General features: G+C 51.2%; 1 protein-coding gene across 2 annotated transcripts in view; it reads left to right on the top strand.

Moving 5' to 3' along the window:
- MDN1 (midasin AAA ATPase 1) overlaps positions 1-23,038 on the top strand; it is a 902,759-nt gene that overhangs the window by 47,766 nt on the left and 831,955 nt on the right. For both annotated transcript variants that reach the window (XM_082250237.1, XM_082250236.1), the window contains exons 6-7: positions 11,919-12,131; positions 12,265-12,396. In XM_082250237.1, coding sequence (XP_082106363.1) covers positions 11,919-12,131; positions 12,265-12,396 — 345 coding nt within the window. The remainder of the gene's footprint in view (positions 1-11,918; positions 12,132-12,264; positions 12,397-23,038) is intronic.

Raw genomic sequence — 23,038 nt, 5'->3', positions numbered from 1 at the left:
GGGTGGGGAACCGGGAAGCCAGAGTCCGCACAGACCAAGAGACGGCACCTCAGATTGTCCTGTTTGTCCAAGTGGTAGAAATGGGATAGCTGAGCCGCCAAATAGTACAGGGGAAGATCGGGGACCGCGAGACCGCCCAACGAGATCGGGAGACGGATCGTACGCGACGACAATTTGCGCCTCGCAGATCCCCAGATAAACGAGTTCCAGAGGGCCTCGAGGACCTTAAAGTAGCGGAGTGGTATATAGACCGGGCAATGCCACATAACATACAAAATTTTAGGAAGCAGAATCATCTTGAGGAGACCTATCCGCCCCATCACCCCCAGCGGGAGCTTAGCCCACGCCTGGAGTTTAGCCTTGAACAGGGATATAACCGGTTCAATATTGAGGGAAACGTAGTCCGAAAGATCCCGAGATATATGTATACCCAGGTATTTAATCACGCTGACACGTCGAAGGGGCAATGAGGCCTGGGCAAAGGTAGGGGGAGAGGCATCCATGGGGAGAATCTGGGACTTGTCCCAATTGATACGTAGACCAGAGAACTTACCAAAGTGCTCGATGACCTGCAGAGCCGAAGCCAGGGAAGGACCAGCATCCGATAAATACAAAAGCATATCGTCAGCATACAGGCTAACCTTCTCCACCAGTGGACCAGCACGAAGCCCCTCAATACCCGGATGGGATCGAAGAGCCGCCGCCAATGGTTCCACCGCCAAGGCATAGAGTAGAGGGGAGATAGGGCACCCCTGACGGGTGCCTCTGGAGAGAGTAAACACGTCCGAGGTCCAGCCATTCGCCAGAACTCGTGCCCGAGGGGCATCGTAGAGGATAGTCAGCCACCTGATGAATCGCGGGCCAAAGCCAAAGATACGCAGACAATGCCATAGATAATTCCATTCGACAGAATCAAAGGCCTTGGCCGCGTCAAGTGAGACCACCACCCGAGCCCCCAACTGGGCATGCGAGGCCTGTAAATTCATAAATAGACGTCTAGTGTTATAGGCAGTGTTTTTTGTAGGCATAAAGCCCGTCTGATCAGGGTGTATCAACGTCAGGATAACCTTATTTAGACGAATGGCCAAAACTTTAGCAAGGATTTTCACATCAGTCTGTAATAGGGAAATGGGCCTATACGACTCAGGTTGGAGAGGGTCCTTCCCAGGCTTCGGGATCAAAACGACGAGGGCCTCACGCATAGAGTCAGGAAGGGCAGCGTCCTTAAAAATAGATCGATAGAGGGTCACCAACCTAGGAACAAGGGTAGACGAAAATCGTGCATAGAATTCCACAGGGAGCCCGTCCACGCCTGGAGCTTTGCAACGAGCGAAACTAGCTATAGCCGCCTGCACCTCCTCGGCGGAGATAGGGGCCTCAAGGGCCTCCACCTGAACCGCCGATAACTGAGGGAGGGACAGGTCAGCCAGCAGCCCATCCAGCTCGGGGGCCCCGTACGCCACCGTAGAGGAATAGGTGTCACGAAAAAACGACGCAAACATGCTGGCAACCTTGGCAGCGTCAGAAACTAGGGATCCATCCGGACCCGCTAGGGAAATGACCACCGGAGGGCGGGCATCCAGGTGCGCCAAGTGTGCCAAAAGCCTACCCGGGCGTTCTCCCTGTTCGAATATCCGCTGCTTGGCGAAAAATAATTTATGCCTAGCCCTCTCGTAACTAAGCTGTTCGGCCACCCGCGTCTGCAATTTAAGGCCCGCGAGCGCATCCGGAGTCGGTGCAAGAGCATACTGATCCTCCATAGAGGCCAAGTCCTCCAGCACCTGGGCGTATGAAGCTCTTGAGTGACGTTTAAAAGTGGAAATGGCATGGGAAAGTTTCAGCCTCACATGGGACTTGAACGCATCCCACACCGTCAGGACATCCGAGGTACCGTCATTAGTCGCGAAGAACAAGTCCCATTCAGCGTCTAGAGATTCAGTGTCTGGGATTAGGCCAAGCCAGAACGGATTAAGCCGCCAGTTACTGCGCGGTGGCCGGGACAAAACATCCAGGATCACCCAGTAAGGGGCGTGGTCAGACAGGATACGCGGGCAAAAGCCCGCTGCCTGTAGCTGAGGAGCAAGCTGTGGGGAAATAAAGATGTAATCAATGCGAGACATGGTGGCATGAGCCGCCGAGAAGCAGGAGTAAGCCCTCTTAGTAGGATACAGGTGGCGCCAGGTGTCAATCAGCGAGAACTGGGACATTACCCGACCAAAACGGGTCAGACCATTCGAAGGCCGGGCAGGGAGAGTTGAACTCACCCTATCCAGCTCGGGGTCAATGGTCATATTAAAATCACCCAGCCATATAACAGGCACAGAAGGGTGGCGTGCAATAAAGTCTAAACCGGCCCCATGGATAGCCCCAGAAAATGGGGGGGGCACATAGTAGGCCAGCAACAGAATAGGAGAACCCGCCAGTGTAGCATGTAGAAGAACATAGCGACCCTGAGGGTCGGTCTCCACCGAACAAATAGCAAAGGGGAGGGACTTGGCAACTAATATTGAGACTCCACGGGAGTAGGAACTGTACGTGGCATGATATGTCCACCCCATCCAGGGCTTCCGTAGAGCGCGAACCAAGGAGCCAGTGGCATGGGTTTCAGTTAGAACAGCAATATCTGCAGCTTGGGCCTTCAAAAAAGTAAAGAGGGCCGTACGTTTGATTTTGTCCCTAATGCCACGAACATTCCAAACTAGCAATTTCAACGGGGCCATGGAGGTAGGTAAAAAAATGGCACCAGGATATAAAGTGTCAGTGGAGACCGAGCCTGCAGAGAGGTACAGACTGAGATATGGCAAGAAAACATAGAAAAATGGCAGCATCGCAATATCATAATGAACAGCACACAATAAACATTCTGTAAATAAACAACCCTAACCCACCCAGCTCTACACCAACCCCAACTTGTGCGAGCATACATCCCCGAACAGGAAAACCCAACAGTACCCATATTGAAGCAGAAGGAGCACCAGCTGCAGCGGAGACCCGAGAGGGGCCCGCACACAAACAGCCAGGACACCAGACATAGTATAGCAAGAAACACAAACAAATTTGCAATCTGGGCACAGCGTAACAAGGGGGCAAACATTCTCTGAAGAACAAAAGAGTTCCTGTAGTAGTGCCAGCAAACAGCCCCCACAAGACAGGACATCTGGGGGGCCGAGCCGGCGGAGCAAAGCAAAGGGAGAGCACACGGCAGTCTGTAAAAATATTTCCACGGTGCACATGGTGAGTAAACGGTGTCCAGAACAGGGGGAGAAGGAAGAACAAGGGGGGGGGGGGACAGGGTGTCACAAAAAAGAGGGCAAATCCGCAGCAGTTCCTCACGTCTTGAATAGGGATGGACGGAGCAGGGGATCAGGGTCAACAGTGACGGAGGGACAGTATAAAATACAGGTGACTCACAGGGCAAATATGGGCAGTAAGGTGGGCACAGCAGGAAAGGTGACTGCGGACAAAAGTGTACTCACGCACTAGGCAGGTCTCAGTCTGTCCAACCATGCCACAGCCTCCTCAGGATCCTCGAAAAAATGCACCCGGTCCTCGCCCACCACACGGAGGGAACAACATAGCATATTTCAGGTTTTGGGCGCGCAGCCTCCGCTTGATATCTGTAAACTTGCCTCTGCGACGCTGGACCTCTGCAGAAAAATCCGGGAATGCGAGCACCTGGCTGTTGAGGTGGGGAATGTTGCCCTTATCCCGGGCCAAACGTAAGATGGCATCCCGGTCCCGGTAGTTGAGGAATTTAGCTATGAACACCCTGGCGGGCGCTCCCGGAGGTGGCGACTTGGATGGCACCCGATGAGCCCGTTCAACCACGAAGGATTGAGAGAATGCGTCCCGGCCATAGGTGGTCACCAGGAGATCCTCAAGGAACGTGGCAGGGGAGGCCCCCTCAGCACCCTCAGGCAGGCCCACGAAGCGCAAGTTGTTTCGGCGCATCCGATTCTCAAGATCGTCCTGCTTAGAGAGCAACTGGGATATATGGCGTTCTGCCTGGTCAGAGGAGGCCTGCAGGGGGGGGACCGCATCCTCCACGCGGCCTAAGCGGTGCTCGGTTTCGGACACCCGGTCTCGCAGTTTCTGGAAATCCTGACGAAGGAGGGAAACATCAATTTTAACTTCCTCGATGCGAGCCGTCAGGGTCGCCTGGCAGGTAGATATGGCGTCAAGCACTTGTGCCAGATCAGCCGTGGATGCAGCCGGGGCGGTGGACGAGGCCGCGCCACTTTCCAGCGGGGCCTCCTTGTCCTTGTGCCGGAATTTGTCCAGCTTCGCAGCGGCCTCCGACTTCTGCCGGGGGGGAGACATACCACCGCGGGATCCGGGAACAGGTAGGGGTCAGGAAGAGATGAGTTCTGGACTCAGCGATGAATCAGGATCGAGAAGTCAGGATATTGCCGGAGGAGCTCTCGTGCAATGCGACCTACTCCATTGCTCTCCAGGCCACGCCCCCGACCTATAGTTTTTGAGACCAAGGAAAGGGGGAGAGCATCCACTAAGGAAGTGTTTGCTCTGGGCTTCAGCAAAATTGCAACCTCCAGGAAGAAAAAACAGGAGTAATTCTGTAGACAATTCACAATACACACTAATTTGGGTAGTATAAATATTAATGTTGAATGTGTTCTTTTGTTAAAGAACATTAATTGTTACCAAACTGTTATGGGTAAGGCCCCTTTAACACAGGCGCCTCCGTTTTGCAGGCCCTACTTGCTCAGTGGGGGATAGCTCTGCTGATCCTTGCTGAGCAGGCGGATGACAGGCCCATCTCTGCTCATTGTGCATAGCACTCGCTCTCTTCTATGGGGAAATCTGGTGCAAACGAACCACCAGTCCATTTTCATCCAATCCTATTTGATCCGATCCACCAGACGGATGGAAAATAGGACCACCATCGGTCTGGATTTTGCAGGCAGGATTGGATAGCAAAGGATGTCAGCCATCCGCCTCTCCATAGTAGAGAGTGCAAGGTGTGATCAGGTCCGCCTGAAAAACGGACTGTCAGACTTGATCGAGCACAGCCCGTGTAAAAGGGGCCTAAAGTTCCGCTTTAAAGAACAATATTCCATTGCGGTTCTGCCTATAATAAAGACTGCTTATAAAATTGAACAGTATGGCAAGTTTCTCTTGCGTACTCTGACAGTCGCCGCCACCTCTAAGTCATCACTATTGGGGTATTGACTTCCGCTCCGCAGGAGTAGCTAGGCATAAGACTTAGTCAAAAGAACAAAATCATTTGCATAGACACACCCATGGGGGCTGTCCCACTGGTTAATACCCCCCTGCAGTGACCACTCCCAACTCAGTTTCTTTCTGCCTAGCGTCAGGAGTAGTTAGGCTTTCCCTGTGCTGGGGCTACAGTCTAAGCCTTTCTAATCTCTTTAATTTGATTTTCTTTGTCAGTTTTTTCTTTGTTATACTAGCTGTTTCTTTTGTCAGCTTTAGTTTTTAGTCGACTCTTCGGATGAAGATGGATTCATGCGGAGCTGGGTGTTGGACTGACCGCCCTGGTTCTCCAGGGCAGAGGGTCAGAGGGACCCCCAGCCCGCCATCGAGCGTTCAGCCATGGTTCGTCCTGGCAGGGATGCAGCTGTGAGGTGGCTACCTCACTGGACACATCTGCGATATGCAGTGTAATGTCCTTGGCAAACTTCATTCCCTGTCAGATGAGGACAGTGGCTATCCGTTCTGAGAGGCACCCCACGCCATCTGGTACAGGTAAGTACTTCTGTGTGGGGCCTCTGTCTGGGGTGGCAGTCCTGTGTTGCTGTGTGTCCCCCATGTCTGTGCCGGTGTGGGGCTCCCTATTGTGATCCCTATGGTGGTCTTCTCTATACATACGGTGCTGTGGATCTGTGTGGGGGCCCCTTCCCCTGTGTCACTTTGGTGTGTGTTTGGGGGTGCAGACGTGTGTGTGTGTGGCGGCTGCAGCGGGGAAAAAACGCTCGGTCCACCATCTTTATTTTGGGCAAGCATGTTGGCTTCACTGTGGGCTGATATACATGCTGTTTTGGCTCCATCTGGCGCCATTTTGCGTGTGGCAGAACGATCGTTCCATGCACATGTCGGCGGCCATTTTCTCGAAGTCTCCCATTCGGTTCTATGGGCAGCCATTTTCCCTGGGTCATTTGCAGCTTCTAGTTCAGCCTCTCATGACCTCACTTCCTTTTCCTCTGAAGCAGCGATCTAGGTGGTAACACTCTGTGGGGCTCTGCAGACTGTCTCTTCCATATCCTCCTGTTTTGTCATTTCTGGCTCAGTTTTCTTCTCCTATTGGGGGTCTTTTGGTCACTGTACAATAGCGGTGGGCTGCGCACTCCGCAGCGATTTTAAAGGGACAGTATCCTTTTCTTGCACTGTTATTTTCACCTTGGGCAATGGATTCTCAGGACAGCAAATTCCCTCCAGCCCTGGTGGGGGAACCCAGTCCTGCTGTGGCCCCTGTTATGCCTTATTTGGCCGCTGTAGTGGCGTCCTTAGTGTCCAAAATGGAGGTGCTGATGGCTGAACATGCTGCTAGGAAGAGGCCCAGATTATCTCTCTCCTCTGATTCAGATGGTGATATGGCTGCTGCAGCGGGCGTGCCCTTTTTTAGGGTCTTGCTCATCCTTAGACCCGCTGGAGTCTGAGGCGGAGGTGGTTGATGTTTTGTCCCCGGGGTCGCCTGAAGAACGCACAACTATGGATGAGTTGATTGTTTCTGTAAAAGAATCTACGTTTGGAGGATGAGCCCAGTCCTCCGGGCATTGTGTCCTCATTTGGGACACACAGGACCCGCAAGTCGGCGCAGGTTTTTCCCTGCCCCGCTGAGTTTCATTACACTGTTAACTGTGGCGCACTTTAAAACGTCCATTCATGGTACCTAGTCGGTTTAAGTTACTTTATCCCTTTGCACCGGCTACGGAGTCGCGATGGTGTGTGCCCCCACAGGTGGATCACACTGTGGCAGTATTGAACAAGGCTACCTGGATTACTACTGAGGAGACCCCGGTTTTTCGGGATCCCACGGACAGGAGGTTGGAGTTTCTGGCCCGCCATTCCTACACGGTGGCAGGTTCCTTGCTCAAACCTGTTATCGCTTCCGTTTTGGTGGCTCAGGCGGTGGCTGATTGGACTAAGGTGCTTAGGAGCAACCTCATGTCTGATTCTGTCCCATCTGCCAGGCTGGATATGGTGGATCAAATTCACCAAGGAGTCATGTATTTGTGCGATGCAGCCTTAAATGAGGCTCCTTTGGTAGCACGCCTATCTAGTGTCGCGGTGCTTAACCGTCGACTGATCTGGCTGAAGAGCTGGTCGACTGACCAGACATCACGGAAAACAGTTGCTGATTTTCCCTATGCTGGTTCTCGCCTTTTTGTCGAGGCGTTGGATACCTTGGTAAAAGGCGTCACGGGGGGCAAGAGCACCATGCTGCCCCAGAACCCGAAGAACAAGTCCTTTCGTGGCAAGCGGGGTTCCGCCTCTCGACCCAACCAGGGGTCCTTTCGTGCCTTTTGGAATCAAACCAAGGGCAAGCCCTTCAAGGGCCAAGGTAGCCAGAAGAAGCCCTGGACGGGCAAGCAAAAGTCCGTCAATGCCGGTATGGCGGGTCAATCTGCCTCTGCCTGAAGGGGCACCCTCACCCATTTCAGGGGTGGGGGGACGTTTGCTCGGTTTCCTCCAACCTTGGCTGCTCCGAATTCCGGACAGGTGGGTTCAGGAAATCATTAGATCTGGGTACAAGATCGAATTCCTTTCCCGGCAGGCGGACAGATTTTTTCCCCTCAAATCTTTGACGGCGGGGCGCCTGCAGGACCTGCATCAAGCGGTGCAGGACCTCCTTGCCCGGGGGGTAATTGTCCTGGTGCCTCATCGGGACAGGTTTTGGGGGTTTTATTCCAATCTGTTCACTGTGCCCAGAAAGGAGGGCAAGGTGTGTCCTATTCTGAACCTGAAAGCTCTGAACCGCTTCGTGCGCGTTCGAAAGTTCCGTATGGAATCTCTCCGCTCGGTGGTGGCCTCCCGAGTCCGGGGGAATTCCTGGCCTCTATAGACCTGAAGGATGCGTACCTGCACATCCCCATTTTCGAGGGTCACCAGAGGTACCTTCGGTTCGCTATAGCGGAGGACCGCTATCGGTTTGTGGTGTTGCCTTTCGGTCTCGCCTCGGCTCCACGGGTCTTTACAAAAGTGTTGGCGTCTGTTCTTGGCCTGCTGAGGGCACAGGGCATTGCTGTCTTGGGATATCTGGACGATCTCCTCTTGAGATCGAGTGTCCGCCAGGACCTACTGCGCGATCTGTCCACCACGGTACAGGCGCTCCAGGAGTTCGGATGGACCATCAACGTACAGAAGTCGACCTTGTCTCCTTCGGTTCGTCTTCCCTATCTGGGAATGGTTCTGGACTCTGCTCAAGCAAAGGTGTTCTTGCCGGAGGATAAGCTCCAGACCTTGCAGGATGAGGTCAGGTCCTTCAGGGACAAGCAATCCTCGTCACTCAGGACCTGCATGTGGTCCCTAGGGTTGATGGTATCGGCCTTCGAGGCGATACCCTTTGCCCAGTTTCACACACGGTCTCTTCAAGCGGAGATCCTGGCCAGGTGGGACAGACTACCTCAGTCCTTGGATCTGAGTGTCTCATTGAGTGGCTGGACCAGAATGGATCTTCTGTGGTGGCTTCAATCCCTGGCTGTGTCAGAAGGAAAATCCTTCCGTCCATTGCTGTGGACTGCGATTACCACAGATGTCAGCCTGTCGGGCTGGGGTGGAGTCCTGGGCAACCTGTCTGCCCAGGGCACTTGGTCGGGGGAGGAGTCCTCCCTTCCGATCAACATATTGGAACTGAGAGCGATCAAACGCTCTCTTCCAGTGGTCCGTCAGAGGTCCAGGGGTACAGACGGACAATGCTACAGCGGTGGCTTACGTCAACCACCTAGGGGGCACCAGGAGTGCCCGGGAGGTGACCGACATTCTGTCTTGGGCCGAGACTCATGTCCCGGCAATCTCAGCAGTTCACATTCCGGGTGTGGAGAATTGGCAGGCTGACTATCTGAGCCGCCAGACCTTGGACCAGGGGGAATGGTCCCTACACCCAGAGGTCTTCCAAATGCTTTGTGCGAAGTGGGGATCCCCGGACGTGGATCTGTTCGCGTCTCGGCTAAACCACAAGGTGGAAATGTTCGTGGCAAGCGCGTGATCCTCTGGCAGACGCCTCGGATGCGTTGGTGGCCCCTTGGCGTCAGTATCGTTTGTATGCCTTTCCTCCGATTGAGTTGTTGTCCAGGATCCTTCGCAGGTTCGCCTCGGAACCGCACCTGGTGATTCTAGTGGCGCCGGTCTTGGTACGCCGACATTGTTCATTTGGCGGTGGCGCCTTCTTGGCGGCTACCAATGCCGGAAGATCTACTGTCTCAGGGACTGATCTTCCATCCTGTTTTAGAGTCGCTGGCTTTAACGGCCTGGCTGTTGAGACCCAGGTCCTGAGACAGGGGTCTCTCCCCTGAGGTCATTCCTACCCGGATCAAGGCTAGAAAAACTTCTCTGGTAAAATTTATTACCGTACCTGGAAAGCTTATTTCGCCTGGTGTGAGTCCAGGGGGTTCCCCCCTCGCTCGTACTCGGTATCGATAGTGTTGGCTTTCCTCCAGTTTGGGGTGGACCAGCGCCTGGCGCTGGCCACGATAAAGGGCCAGGTGTCTGCACTGGCTATTCTTTTCCAATGCCCTGTGGCGTCTCATTCCTTAATTCGTACCTTCATTCAAGGTGTGTGACATTTGTCTCCTCCCAGGAGGGAGCCTTTACCTCCATGGGACTTGAACTTGGTTTTGTCCGTATTACAGCGTTCTGCCTTTGAGAACATCCGGGAGATATCGTTGCCTCTGCTGTCTAAGAAGGTTGCCTTTTTTAGTGGCGATCACTTCGGCTCGCAGAGTATCGCAGCTGGCGGCTTTGTCTTGCCGCTCTCCTTACTTGGTAATTCACAAGGATAAGGTGGTCTTGCGACCACAACCGTCTTTTCTTCCTAAGGTGGTCTCTGAGTTCCACCTTAATGAGGACATTGTCCTGCCTTCGCTTTGTATGAAGCTTAAACATCCCAAGGAGGTTGCATTGCATTCCTTAGATGTTGTCAGGGTGATCAGGGTTTACCTGTCGTCCACGGAATCCTTTCGGAAGACGGATTCCCTCTTTGTCCTTCCTGAGGGACCTCGGAAAGGCATGGCTGCGTCTGCAGCGACCATTGCCAAATGGATCAGACAGACCATTGAACAGGCCTATGCTTTGAAGGAACGGGTTCCACCCTTCCCTGTTAAGGCGCACTCTACCAGATCTTTGAGTGCGTCCTGGGCCTACTGGCATAGAGCCTCGGTGGCCCACGGTGTGCAAGGCTGCGACTTGGTCGTCAGTGCACACCTTTTCAAAATTCTATAAGGTGGATGTTCTAGCATCAGCTGATGCCTCCTTTGGCTGCAAAGTTCTCAGTGCGGCGGTGTCATGAGGGACCCTTGTTTTGTTGTGGATCCCTGACGTTTGGAGTTGTTTATCCCCTGGGTTATTTGCTTTCCTGGGCTGTTGCTCCTGTTGAGCCTTTTCTGTTGCCCAGAAGGTTCTCTTACTATGCGTGTAAGGTTCCTTTCTCTGATGTGGGTACTGTGTTGCCTTTTCTACGGTTGCGTCTCCCACCCCTCATGTCTACACTGCTTTGGGACATCCCAATAGTGATGACTTAGAGGTGGCGGCGACTGTTGGAGGACGTAAGAGAAAAGGGAATTTTTGTAAAATCTTACCTGTAAAATGCCTTTCTCTGAGTCCTCCGACAGTCGCCGTCCCTGCCCCTCCTTTTGGGGTTTTTTCTTGTACACTTATGCTATGCTACCAAACTGAGTTGGGAGTGGTCACTGCAGGGGGTTATTGACCAGTGGGACAGCCCCCATGGGTGTGTATATGCAAATGAATGTCTTTGTTCTTTTGACTAAGTCTTATTCCTAGCTACTCCTGCGGAGCGGAAGTCAATACCCCAATAGTGATGACTTAGAGGTGGCGGCGACTGTCGGACTGAGAGAGGAATTTTACAGGTAAGATTTTACAACCATTCCGTTTTTGCAGGCTTAAGACTGTTGTCATTGGGTGCCTTATGTCTGCATCCTTTTTCCAGGTAAAAGACTCAGAGTATTTTAGCTAGTGCGTATCACAGGAAGACATCTAGCTTTTTGAAAAGGAAGATAGTTAGGTTGTGTTCACCATATTTTTTTTTTTTGGTCAGAATTTTCTTTAAAAAAAAAAAAAGCCATGTCAATTATTATTTTGGCAATTGCCTTGTCTAGGTGTATGTGTAAGGTATTCCTCTGTACATGCTTAAGATTGTGTGGCAATAAATTGCATAACTAAAGCATGGTTAAAATATAAAACCATTAAAGGTACCTACAAAGGAATGAAGATCACAGCAACGATTATCACCATGGAAAACACTGACTTAATCTTAAAGTGGAACTCCATGTTTTGTAAAGTTTTAATTAGTTTGGACCAAGGTGCTTCACAAACACGTAGCATCTCACAGTGCTGTTCGAATTGTATGTAGCCTCAGCTACATACATTATACAATGTTAAGTTCTGGCAGCAGAATGGGAACTTCCCATCCTGCTCATAGAAAAAAAAAAAAAAATTACTAGGGCGAGCAGCCGTTTACAGGTAGCTTTGTCTTTTTTTAATTCATACAAGGCTTCCTCTAACTGAGGCAGGTGGGAAGACCTCACCGTCTCTACATCAGCCAATCAGTGGAAGCTTTGTATTCTTTCTTTAAAATGAATGTGGGAGGGAAGTAGTAAGGGGGTGATTTTTTTTTTTTTTTTTTTCTTCACCTTAAAACAGCAGCAAATGCTAAGACATTGGAACCACTTTAATGAGTTATTTGTACCCTTTTTGTATTGTAGGAAATTCAGAAAAGTCCACTTGTATTGGTGGAGTCTTCTTGTCGCAGTCTTCAAAGTCTTGCCCAGGCAGTTTCCTTTGGGAAAGCTGTGCTGTTGGAAGGACCCATAGGTTGTGGAAAAACTGCATTGGTCGAGCATTTGGCCACAGTGACTGGACGTTTGAAACCACCTGATATATTCAAAGTTCAGCTTGGGGATCAGACTGATAGTAAGGTAAGGTCATGATAAGCGAACTGCATATTTTGTGGTAGAATATTGACATGCTACTTCCTTGTGCGGACTACTAATTTGCTGTCCTCTGTAGTAGCTTGTTTCGGCATTAATGATTATGTTCTCGTTTTCTTAGATGTTGTTAGGAATGTATCGCTGCACAGATGTTCCAGGAGAGTTTGTGTGGCAGCCGGGAACATTAACACAAGCTGTTGCTCATGGACATTGGATTTTGCTTGAGGATATTGATTATGCACCTTTGGATGTGGTATGTAGTATTTTTGTTTAATTGTAGATGTTTAAATTGGATTTATTACAAATTACAATGCCTGCAATTTTTTTTTAAAATTGGGACCAAATTAATTTGAAAACATTTTTACATTTGAAAGTGAAAATTCAAAATAGATGAGGTCTCTTAAGCAGCCTGCCTTGAAGTCTGTGCTATGCAGTGTGCTTTGGGTTTTGCTACCTCTGTAAACAAGCAAGCAATGGGACTGTTCTGCCACTTTCAAAGTTGTACTTGGTATACCTAAAAATAATTTCTCTATCATTCATTGACAGACGCAGCTCCATATTTTTTTTTATTTTTTTTTTTTTTTTAACATTTTATTGAAGGAGATAAAACGTGTGGTACAATAAACAAGGCACTCAACAGGAGCGCCAAAAACATAATTCGGTACAGCATATTACAGTGCATTTCAAAACATCCAGTATGCAGCATTCCAAAAACATTGTAAGGTTAGTAAGCATGTCAAGTAACAAGAAAAAAACATTACTATAATCAGTGTCGAAGATAGCAGCCCCCCCAAAAAACTAAAGGAAACCCTTGGGTTCAAAACACTCCACAGTAAGATTACCAGTACTCTCAACGATAACCTTAAGCAATAGATACAGTGAGGGCAGAAGAGCACCAAGCGCCCCACGCTTCATCAAATTTGGCTGGGCATCCTCTGTGTTCAAATACAAGTTTTTCATACGTTAACACCTGATTTATCAACTGCAACCACATACGCTCCGAGGGAGGAGTGGGTTGAATCCATTTAACAGCAACTGCCTTACGGGCCAAGAATGTCTCCATTAGCATAGTTATAATATGTCGCGGGCACTGTTCTTCATCCAATACCCCCAACAAACCAGTGGGGTGCATGGGGATTGGGACAGACCGGAAAATCTAGCTATGACCTGACACAGCCCCATGACATTGGCGAAGCCCACTTGCGGGCAAGTACATCTAGTGCATGTAGGAGCTGGCAATCGGTGCAAGGCTTGCAGCTGGACTGGGGTCAAATAGGATTGATGCAGTATGTATAGAGGAATCAATTTATTAACCGCTGGAGACACTGAGATGAGGAGCATGCCTCCTCCCAATCCTCATCAGACAAATCGGGGATAACTTGCTGCCATTTAGTGCAGACAGTCAGTGGGGTTTTATTGTAACAGATTGTATCAAATGTAGGTAAAGGTAGTAACTCCCTTAATTTCCCAGAACTAAAAATCCACAAACGATTGAAGACCGGGGCACATTGGGTTATGCCAAAGAGGCAGAGCTGAGTTAGTCTCCAAAGCCAGCAATCTTCTTAGACTCCCGCCACACCGCTCTCTAGCCATGGTAAGCATCGGAATGGGGGGCGCCCCCCCCCCCAGAGTCCTGGCCGCAGCCTCCAAAGTCACCAGCAAGTCCCCGAGCACCTGTGTAAGGTATGACTTAACCACAGACAGGGTGGCTGGAACCAACCAGTCTGTCAGGTGGCACAACTGTCCTGCTAAATAGTAGTACAAATTGGGCAGTGCCATACCCGCCTCCGCTTTGGGGCACTGTAAAATAGAAAGCTAAGTCTAGCATTGGCACACACAAGACAAAGAGCGAGTCCAGGGATTTAAAAAAACGATTTAGGAACCGATATAGGGACATGGGAGGTCACATATAGACACTTGGGTAGTAAAATCATAAGATTGATCCTGCCTGCCACTTACAGAGGGAGTCTAGTCCACACTCCGAGCTTGTGCTTGATCTGCATCAACGGGTCTAAATTTGCCTTTAGAACATCAGATGAGGACAAGGTATTAATGAGCCCCTGGTATTTAAATGAAGACACTAAGCGGAGGGGGCGGGCGTGTGTACCAGGGGACCGTGGATCAAAGAGAATCAGAGCTGACTTCTGCCAATTCTTTTTCAGACCAGAGTAGGTGCCAAAACCATACATTTTTTGCATCGCTGCCTGTAGTGAAGCAGAGGTGTCCCGCAAATAAATAAGATCTGCATAAAGACCGATAATATCAGTTCTATCGCCCATGGTAATGCCTTTTTAGGAGAGGAGACAGCCAATCTCTGTGCCAGGGTCTCGATAGCCACCGTAAATGGGGATAAAGGACACCCCTGCTTAGTACCCCTATGGAGTTGTATTGATTGAGACAGTAAATCATTAATCAAGATGCGAGAAGTGTAGTCTTTAAAGGATAGAAACCCATTTTTAAAATTTAGTCCTAAAGCCAAAAGAACATGGTGCGGTCATAAGAAACGGCAGTTTTATCGAATCAAAGGCCTTGGCAGTATCCAAGGAAGCCAGGGCGCTGGACTCCAGGAAAAGCCCTTTAAGTTGTAAATTAATTTGTGTTCTCCGGATATGAATCGAGGTGGACTTACCTGGCATAAAGCCAGTTAGGTCTGGATGTATAATAGTGATTATTGATTAAATCGCTTGGCCTGGATTTTTGCTAGAATTTTGTAGTCTAAAGCCCCGTACACATGTACTGATTGTCGGCCGTAAATATTCGGCCGCTGACTGATCGGCCGATTGTAGGCTTGTTAGTATGATGCTTCCGACAGCGCATTTTCGGCAGAACAGAATCTGTCGTGCAGACTTTAAAATATTTGTTGGCCGTCATCAGAACGGCCGATTGTTCGCCAGTCAGTACAGATTTTGGCCGACAGACAGCAGATTAGCAAGACTGGGCATGCTCAGAAAAGAAAAAAGACAAGGAAAGTTAACCATCACATGACATCACTTCTGCAGTCGGCTGTTGTTGGCCGACAAAATTCGTGTGCAGTCTTTTGCAGTTTTCAACAGACGCGACAGCCCTGGACAAAAGACAGCCGATCGTTCGGCCGACGATCAGTACGTGTGTATGGGGCTTAAGTATAAAAGTGAGACCGGGCGATACGAAGCACATTCCATTAGGTCCTTATCCGGTTTAGGCACAAGTACCACTGTGGCAGAGTACATCGATGAAGGCAGCCTCCCCTCCCTGAAAGCAGTAGAGTATATCTGTGCCAGGATAGGGGCAAGAATATCCAAATACCTACAATATATCTCCAGAGGCAAAGCATGTGGACCAGGTGCCTTCCCTTTACCCATAGATGCTATCGCCTCCCTGACCTTCTCCTCCGTTATGTCTACCTCCAGCCCCTCTCTCTGCTCCTGGGTCAGAGAGGGAAACGGGTCTAACAATTTCTTGGCTAGCGTAGGCAAGAGTGGAAGTATACATATTTGTGAAAGTCATGGAAGCAGGAAAGTATGTCCCCAGCAACGCGGGCTTTAGAACCGTCTTAGTCACAACTGTGCTGTTCCCCTGTTGTCTCGCCATATGGGCCAATAACTTACTAGACTGGTTCCCAAACTCAAAATATTTCTGCTGCGTTTTGAGGGTTTTCCTCTTGCGTGACATGCCCTCCCAACGAACCCGGTTGGAAACTGAGGGGAAATCTAAATATGCCTCCTCAGCCTCTTGGTATTTCCTTTCCAGTCCTTCCACATCCTGTCTGGAAGCACGTTTAATATAGGAAGTAGTGGACTTAAGGGCCTCCCACAGGTATGCCTTCAAAGTATCCCAGAACACTAGGCCCTGATCTGCATCATGCGCCTCCAAAAAAAGACAGTTGGTCTGGGATCCAGACATTGAATCCAACCTGGGGAAAGCCAGAAAGGTGAACCCTGCCATGGTCTGCATATACCTTTTAGCACCAACATCAATTGACAATGATCAGGGAGAATGATCCGAAACTCCTCTAGGAAGATATGATACGGAGAGCAGAGTGGACAGCAATTTATTACCCAGTGCAAGGTCAATCCACGAGAGGTACCCCCTACTGGGAATAGACCAGGAGTTTGCCCTGGTGTGAGGATTAACACTCCACAGATCATGCTAACCAAACTCGGCAATCAAGGAACCAAAAGGAGTCGGACTGCAGGGCTGGGGTCAAAAAGTCCCATGTCCATACCTGGGTTAGCTAGAAGATTGAAATCCCCCAAACACAAAACATAGGCTTCAGGGTACATAGCAGCAAAACTCATTGCCTCTTTAACAACATGTAAATTACAGGTGGGGGATTATAGACACCTAGGATGACAAATGGAAGTGCATGCAGCTGGGCACGTATAAAGACATCTGCCATTGGGGTCCTTTTCAGCCGCTCACACTCCCAAGAGACTGGTGTACCAAAACAGACAACCCTCTAGAGTACGAGGAATGACAGGAGTGGCCTGACCACTGCACCCAGGGTTTCTTAAGGTGATCTACATGATCAGGGACGAGATGCATTTCCTGCAAGCATGCCAAGTGTGCGTTCGATTTTGAAATAGTGGTAAATACCTGGGAGCGCTTATGTGGTGAACCCAGCCCCTTGCACATTCCAGGACAGAATGTTACTGGGGGCGGGGCAAACCAGGCTTCAGTTTCACTGTGGGAAGCTGCATATCCATGAGCACACAGATGTACCAAAAAAACAAGTAAGCGGGTGACCCGGAATATCAGGCTGAGCACCAAACTATACGGAACAAAATTAACCTTCTCTTACGTCCTCTGACAGTCGGCGCCCGATGGTATTAGCCTTCACTAATGGGTAATGGCGCCCTCTGCAGGAGCAAGGCTAGGCAGATAATTAGGTTAATACAAAAAAACTTATACCGCAGCACGCCACTAGGGGGCCATCCCTCAGCCATTATCCTGAACCCAATCTGATATTACCTCAGTTTTACGCTGCCTAGCTAAGGAGCTGGTTAGGTCTTTCTGACTGGTTCCTTGTGTCTGTTTTCTTTGTTTTTTTCTGATTTCATGTGTTTTTTTCTTTGCACAGTAGATTTTTATTTCTCCCACGATCACTACTTAGTCAGGAATTCCTTTCCTGGAGGACTACAAGTGACTGCAGAGCTGGGCCTCGGACTGGGTATTATAGATCCTTATTGAGTCCCAGCTTGCCAACGAGTGTCGCAGGTTACTGGTACGCACAGGTCTCGCAACGACGGTGCCCCTCGGAATGGGGACGAGCCTGCGGAGCTGCGTCTTCGCTGAGGGTGTCTCAACCCGGATCGCCCGCGTGTTGCCAGCATCCCTCCTTGGCTGACGGGGCACCCCCACTTAGGGTGCAAGGTCTCCCATATCAGAGCGGTGCCCGCTTCCTGGACTGGTGAGTACTGATACCCCCTTGTCCCTGGGGACTTTGGGGGGCTTGTGGGCCCACTCTTAGGGGATAGCAGGGCTGGTGGTCTCTGTGGGATCCCCCTTCTGGCCGGCTTTGGGTTTTCTCCCTCCCTCCCTACTCCCACTGAGGGTGCTGTATGGGGGTACTGGTAGTGGTGGGGGGGGGGGGGGGTAGTACTGGGTTCGAGGGCTGGGCCTCTATAGGCGTGAGGTCATTTCCTCCTTCACACACCTCCTGTGTAAAAATGTGCCGACAGGCTGGGGGATTTTTGTTAATCCTTCTGCCATTTTTTCAACAAAAACGTTTTTCTCTTGCGTCCTCCGACATTTGCCGCCACCTAAGTCATCACTCTTGGGTATTGACTAACGCTTCGCAGGAGTAGCTAGGCATAAGACTTAGTCAAAAGAACAAAAGCATTTGCATATACACACCCATGGGGGCTGTCCCACTTTTCAATACCCCCCTGCAGTGACCACTCCCAACTCAGTTTCTTTCTGCCTAGCGTCAGGAGTAGTTAGGCTTTCCCTGTGCTGGGGCTACAGTCTCAGCCCTCTAATCTTTTTATTTGATTTCTTTTGGAAAATGTCAGTTTTTTTTTTTATACTAGCTGTTTATTTTTTCTGCTTTAGTTTGTCTTTTCTTCGGATGAAGGATTCATGCGGAGCTGGGATTCGGACTGACCACCCTGGTTCTCCAGGGCAGAGGGTCAGATGGATCCCCAGCCCGCCATCGAGCGTTCAGCCATGGTTCGTCCTGGCATTATGAACGACCCATCCCTGCTCGCCGCAGGGATGCAGCTGTGAGGTGGCTACCTCACTGGACAAATCTTCGATATGCAGTGTAATTGGCAAACGGCATTCCCTGTCAGTTGAATACAGCGGCCTTCCGTTCTGAGAGGCACCCCACGCCATCTGGTACAGGTAAGTACTTATGTGTGGGGCCTCTGTCTGGGGTGGCAGTCCTGTGTTGCTGTGTGTCCCCCATGTCTGTGCCGGTGTGGGGCTCCCTATTGTGATCCCTATGGGGGTCTTCTCTATACATGCGGTGCTGTGTATCTGTGTGGGGGCCCCTTCCCCTGTGTCACTTTGGTGTGTGTTAGGGGGTGCAGACTTTGTGTGTGGCGGCCACAGCGGGAAAAACCGCGCGGTCCGCCATCTTTAATTTGGGCACGCATGTTGGCTTCACTGTGGGCTGATATACATGCTGTTTTGGCGCCATCCGGCACGTGGCAGAACGATCGTTCCATGCACATGTCGGCGGCCATTTTCCCGAAGTCTCCCATTCGGTTTTATGGGCAGCCATTTTCCCTGGGTCATTTGCAGCTTCTAGTTCAGCCTCTCATAACCTCACTTCCTTTTCCTCTGAAGCAGCGATCTAGGTGGTAACACTCTGTGGGGCTCTGCAGACTGTCTCTTCCATATCCTCCTGTTTTGTCATTTCTGGCTGTTTTCTTCTCCTATTGGGGGTCTTTTGTCACTGTACATATAGCGGTGGGCTGCGCACTCCGCAGCGGTTTTAAAGGGACAGTACCCTTTTCTTGCACTGTTGTTTTCACCTCGAGCAATGGATTCTCAGGATAGCAAATTTCCTCCAGCCCTGGTGGGGGACCCCAGTCCTGCTGGGGCCCCTGTTATACCTGATTTGGCCGCTGTAGTGGCGTCCTTAGTGTCCAAAATGGAGGTGCTGATGGCTGAACGTGCTGCTAGGAAGAGGCCCATATTATCTCTCTCCTCTGATTCAGATGGTGATATGGCTGCTGCGGCGGGCGTGCCCTTATCAGGGTCTCGCTCGTCCTTAGACCTGCTGGGGTCTGAGGGGGAGGTGGAGGGGGTTGATGTTTCTCCCCCTGGGGTTGCCTGAAGAACGCGCGACCATGGATGAGTTGATTGTTTCTGTAAAAGAAACTCTACATTTGGAGGATGAGCCCAGTCCTCCGGGCATTGTCATCATTTGGGACACACAGGACCCGAAAGTCGGCGCAGGTTTTTCCCTGCCCCGCTGAGTTTCATTACACTGTTAACTGTGGCGCACTTTAAAACGTCCATTCATGGTACCTAGTCGGTTTAAGTTACTTTATCCCTTTGCACCGGCTACGGAGTCGCGATGGTGTGTGCCCCCACAGGTGGATCACACTGTGGCAGTATTGAACAAGGCTACCTGGATTACTACTGAGGAGACCCCGGTTTTTCGGGATCCCACGGACAGGAGGTTGGAGTTTCTGGCCCGCCATTCCTACACGGTGGCGGGTTCCTTGCTCAAACCTGTTATCGCTTCCGTTTTGGTGGCTCAGGCGGTGGCTGATTGGACTAAGGTGCTTAGGAGCAACCTCATGTCTGATTCTGTCCCATCTGCCAGGCTGGATATGGTGGATCAAATTCACCAAGGAGTCATGTATTTGTGCGATGCGGCCTTAAATGAGGCCCCTTTGGTAGCACGCCTATCTAGTGTCGCGGTGCTTAACCGTCGACTGATCTGGCTGAAGAGCTGGTCGGCTCACCAGACATCACGGAAAACAGTTGCTGATTTTCCCTATGCTGGTTCTCGCCTTTTTGGCGAGGCGTTGGATACCTTGGTAAAAGGCGTCACGGGGGGCAAGAGCACCATGCCGCCCCAGAACCCCAAGAACAAGTCCTTTCGTGGCAAGCGGGGTTCCGCTTCTCGACCCAACCAGGGGTCCTTTCGTGCCTTTCGAAATCAGACCAAGGGCAAGCCCTTCAAGGGCCAAGGTGGCCAGAAGAAGCCCTGGACGGGTAAGCAGAAGTCCGGCAATGTCAGTACGGCGGGTCAATCCGCCTCTGCCTGAAGGGGCGCCCTCACCCGTTGAAGGGGTGGGGGGACGTTTGCGCGGTTTCCTCCAACCTTGGCTGCTCCGAATTCCCGACAGGTGGGTTCAGGAAATCATTAGATCGGGGTACAAGATCGAATTCCTTTCCCGGCCGGCGGACAGATTTTTTTTCCCTCAAATCTTCATTTGACCCCGTGGTGCCTGCAGGACCTGCATCAAGCGGTGCAGGACCTCCTTGCCCATGGGGTGATTGTCCCGGTGCCTCATCGGAACAGGTTTCGGTTGTTTTATTCCAATCTGTTCACTGTGCCCAGAAAGGAAGGCAAAGTGCGTCCTATTCTGGACCTGAAAGCTCTGAACCGCTTCGTGCGCGTTCGAAAGTTCCGTATGGAATCTCTCCGTTCGGTGGTGGCCTCCCTAAGCCCAGGGGAATTCCTGGCCTCTATAGACCTGAAGGATGCCTACACATCCCCATTTTCGAGGGTCACCAGAGGTACCTTCGGTTCGCTATAGCGGAGTACCACTATCAGTTTGTGGCCTTACCTTTCTGTCTTGATTCGGCTCCAAGGGTCTTTACAAAGGTGTTAGCGCCTGTTCTAGGCCTGCTGAGGGCTCAGGGCCAGGGCATTGCGGTCTTGGGATATCTGGACGATCTCCTCTTGAGATCGAGTGTCCGCCAGGACCTACTGCGCGATCTGTCCACCACGGTGCAGACGCTCCAGGAGTTCGGATGGACCATCAACGTACAGAAGTCGACCCTGTCTCCTTCGGTTCATCTTCCCTATCTGGGAATGGTTCTGGACTCTACTCAAGCAAAGTTGTTCTTGCCGGAGGACTAGCTCCGGACCTTACAGGGTGAGATCAGGTCCCTCAGGGACAAGCCATCCTCGTCACTCAGGACCTGCATGCGGTCCCTAGGGTTGATGGTATCGGCTTTCGAGGCGATACCCTTTGCCCAGTTTCACACACGGTCTCTTCAAGCGGAGATCCTCGCCAGGTGGGACAGACTACCTCAGTCCTTGGATCTGAGTGTCTCATTGAGCCGCCAAACCAGAATGGATCTTCTGTGGTGGCTTCAGTCCCCGACTTTGTCAGAAGGCAAGTCCTTCCGTCCGTTGCTGTGGACGGTGATTACCACGGATGCCAGCCTGTTGGGCTGGGGTGGAGTCCTGGGCAACCTGCCTGCCCAGGGCACTTGGTCGGGGGAGGAATCCTCCCTTCCGATCAACATATTGGAACTGAGAGCGATCAAACGCTCTCTTCCAGTGGTCTGATCGACTTCGGGTACAGACGGACAATGCTACAGCGGTGGCTTACGTCAACCACCTAAGGGGCACCAGGAGTGCCCGGGAGGTGGCCGACATTCTGTCTTGGGCCGAGACTCATGTCCCGGCAATCTCAGCATTTCACATTCCGGGTGTGGAGAATTGGCAGGCCGACTATCTGAGCCGCCAGACCCTGGACCAGGGGAAATGGTCCCTACACCCGGAGGTCTTCCAAATGCTTTGTGCGAAGTGGGGATCCCCGGACGTGGATCTGTTCGCGTCTCGGCTAAACCACAAGATGGAAAGGTTCGTGGCAAGAACGCGCAATCTTCTGGCAGACGCCTCGGATGCATTGCTGGCCCCTTGGCATCAGTATCGTCTGATGTATGCCTTTCCTCCGATTCAGTTGTTGTCCAGGTTCCTTCGCAGGTTAGCCTCTGAACCGCACCTGGTAAATTCTGGTAGCGGCGGACTGGCCACGCCGGTCCTGGTACGCCGACGTTCACCTGGCAGTGGCGCCTCCTTGGTGCCTGCCAATGTGGGAAGATCTGCTGTCTCAGGGACCGATCTTCCATCCTGCTTTAGTCGCTGGCTTTAACGGCCTGGCTGTTGAGACCCAGGTCCTGAGAGACAGGGGTCTCTCCCCTGAGGTCATTCCTACCCAGATCAGGGCTAGGAAAACCACCTCTGGTAAGATTTATTGCCGTATCTGGAAAGCCCATTTCGCCTGGTGTGAGTCCAGTGGGTTCTCCCCTCGCTCGTACTCGGTGTCGAGTGTTGGCTTTCCTCCAGTCGGGGGGGTGGACCAGCGCCTGGCGCTGGCCATGATAAAGGGCCAGGTGTCTGCACTGGCTATTCTTTTTCAGTGCCCTGTGGCGTCTAATTCTTTAATTCGCACCTTCATTCAGGGTGTGCGCCATTTGGCTCCTCCCAGAAAAGAGCCTTTACCTCTGTGGGACTTGAACTTGGTTCTGTCCGTTTTACAGTGTTCTCCCTTTGAGAACATCCGGGAGATTTCTTTGCCTCTGCTGTCTAAGAAGGTTGCCTTTTTTAGTGGCGATCACTTCGGCTCGCAGAGTATCGCAGCTGGCGGCGTTGTCTTGCCGCTCTCCTTACTTGGTAATTCACAAGTGTAAGGTGGTCTTGCGACCACACCCATCTTTTCTTCCTAAGGTGGTCTCTGAGTTCCACCTTAATGAGGACATTGTCCTGCCTTCACTTTGTACGAATCCTAAGCATCCCAAGGAGGTTGCATTGCATTCCTTGGATGTTGTCAGGGCGATCAGGGTTTACCTGTCGTCCTATGGAGTCCTTTCGGAAGACGGATTCCCTCTTTGTCCTTTCTTAGGGACCTCGGAAGGGCATGGCTGCGTCTGCAGCGACCATTGCCAAATGGATCAGACAGACCATTGAACAGGCCTATGCTTTGAAGGAACGGGTT

The sequence above is a fragment of the Pelophylax lessonae genome, assembly GCF_965119305.1.
Source record: "Pelophylax lessonae genome assembly, chromosome: 3".
NCBI classification, from domain to species: Eukaryota; Metazoa; Chordata; class Amphibia; order Anura; family Ranidae; genus Pelophylax; species Pelophylax lessonae.
The sequence above is the reverse complement of the archived record's forward strand: the minus strand, read 5'-3'. Positions and strand labels throughout refer to the sequence as shown.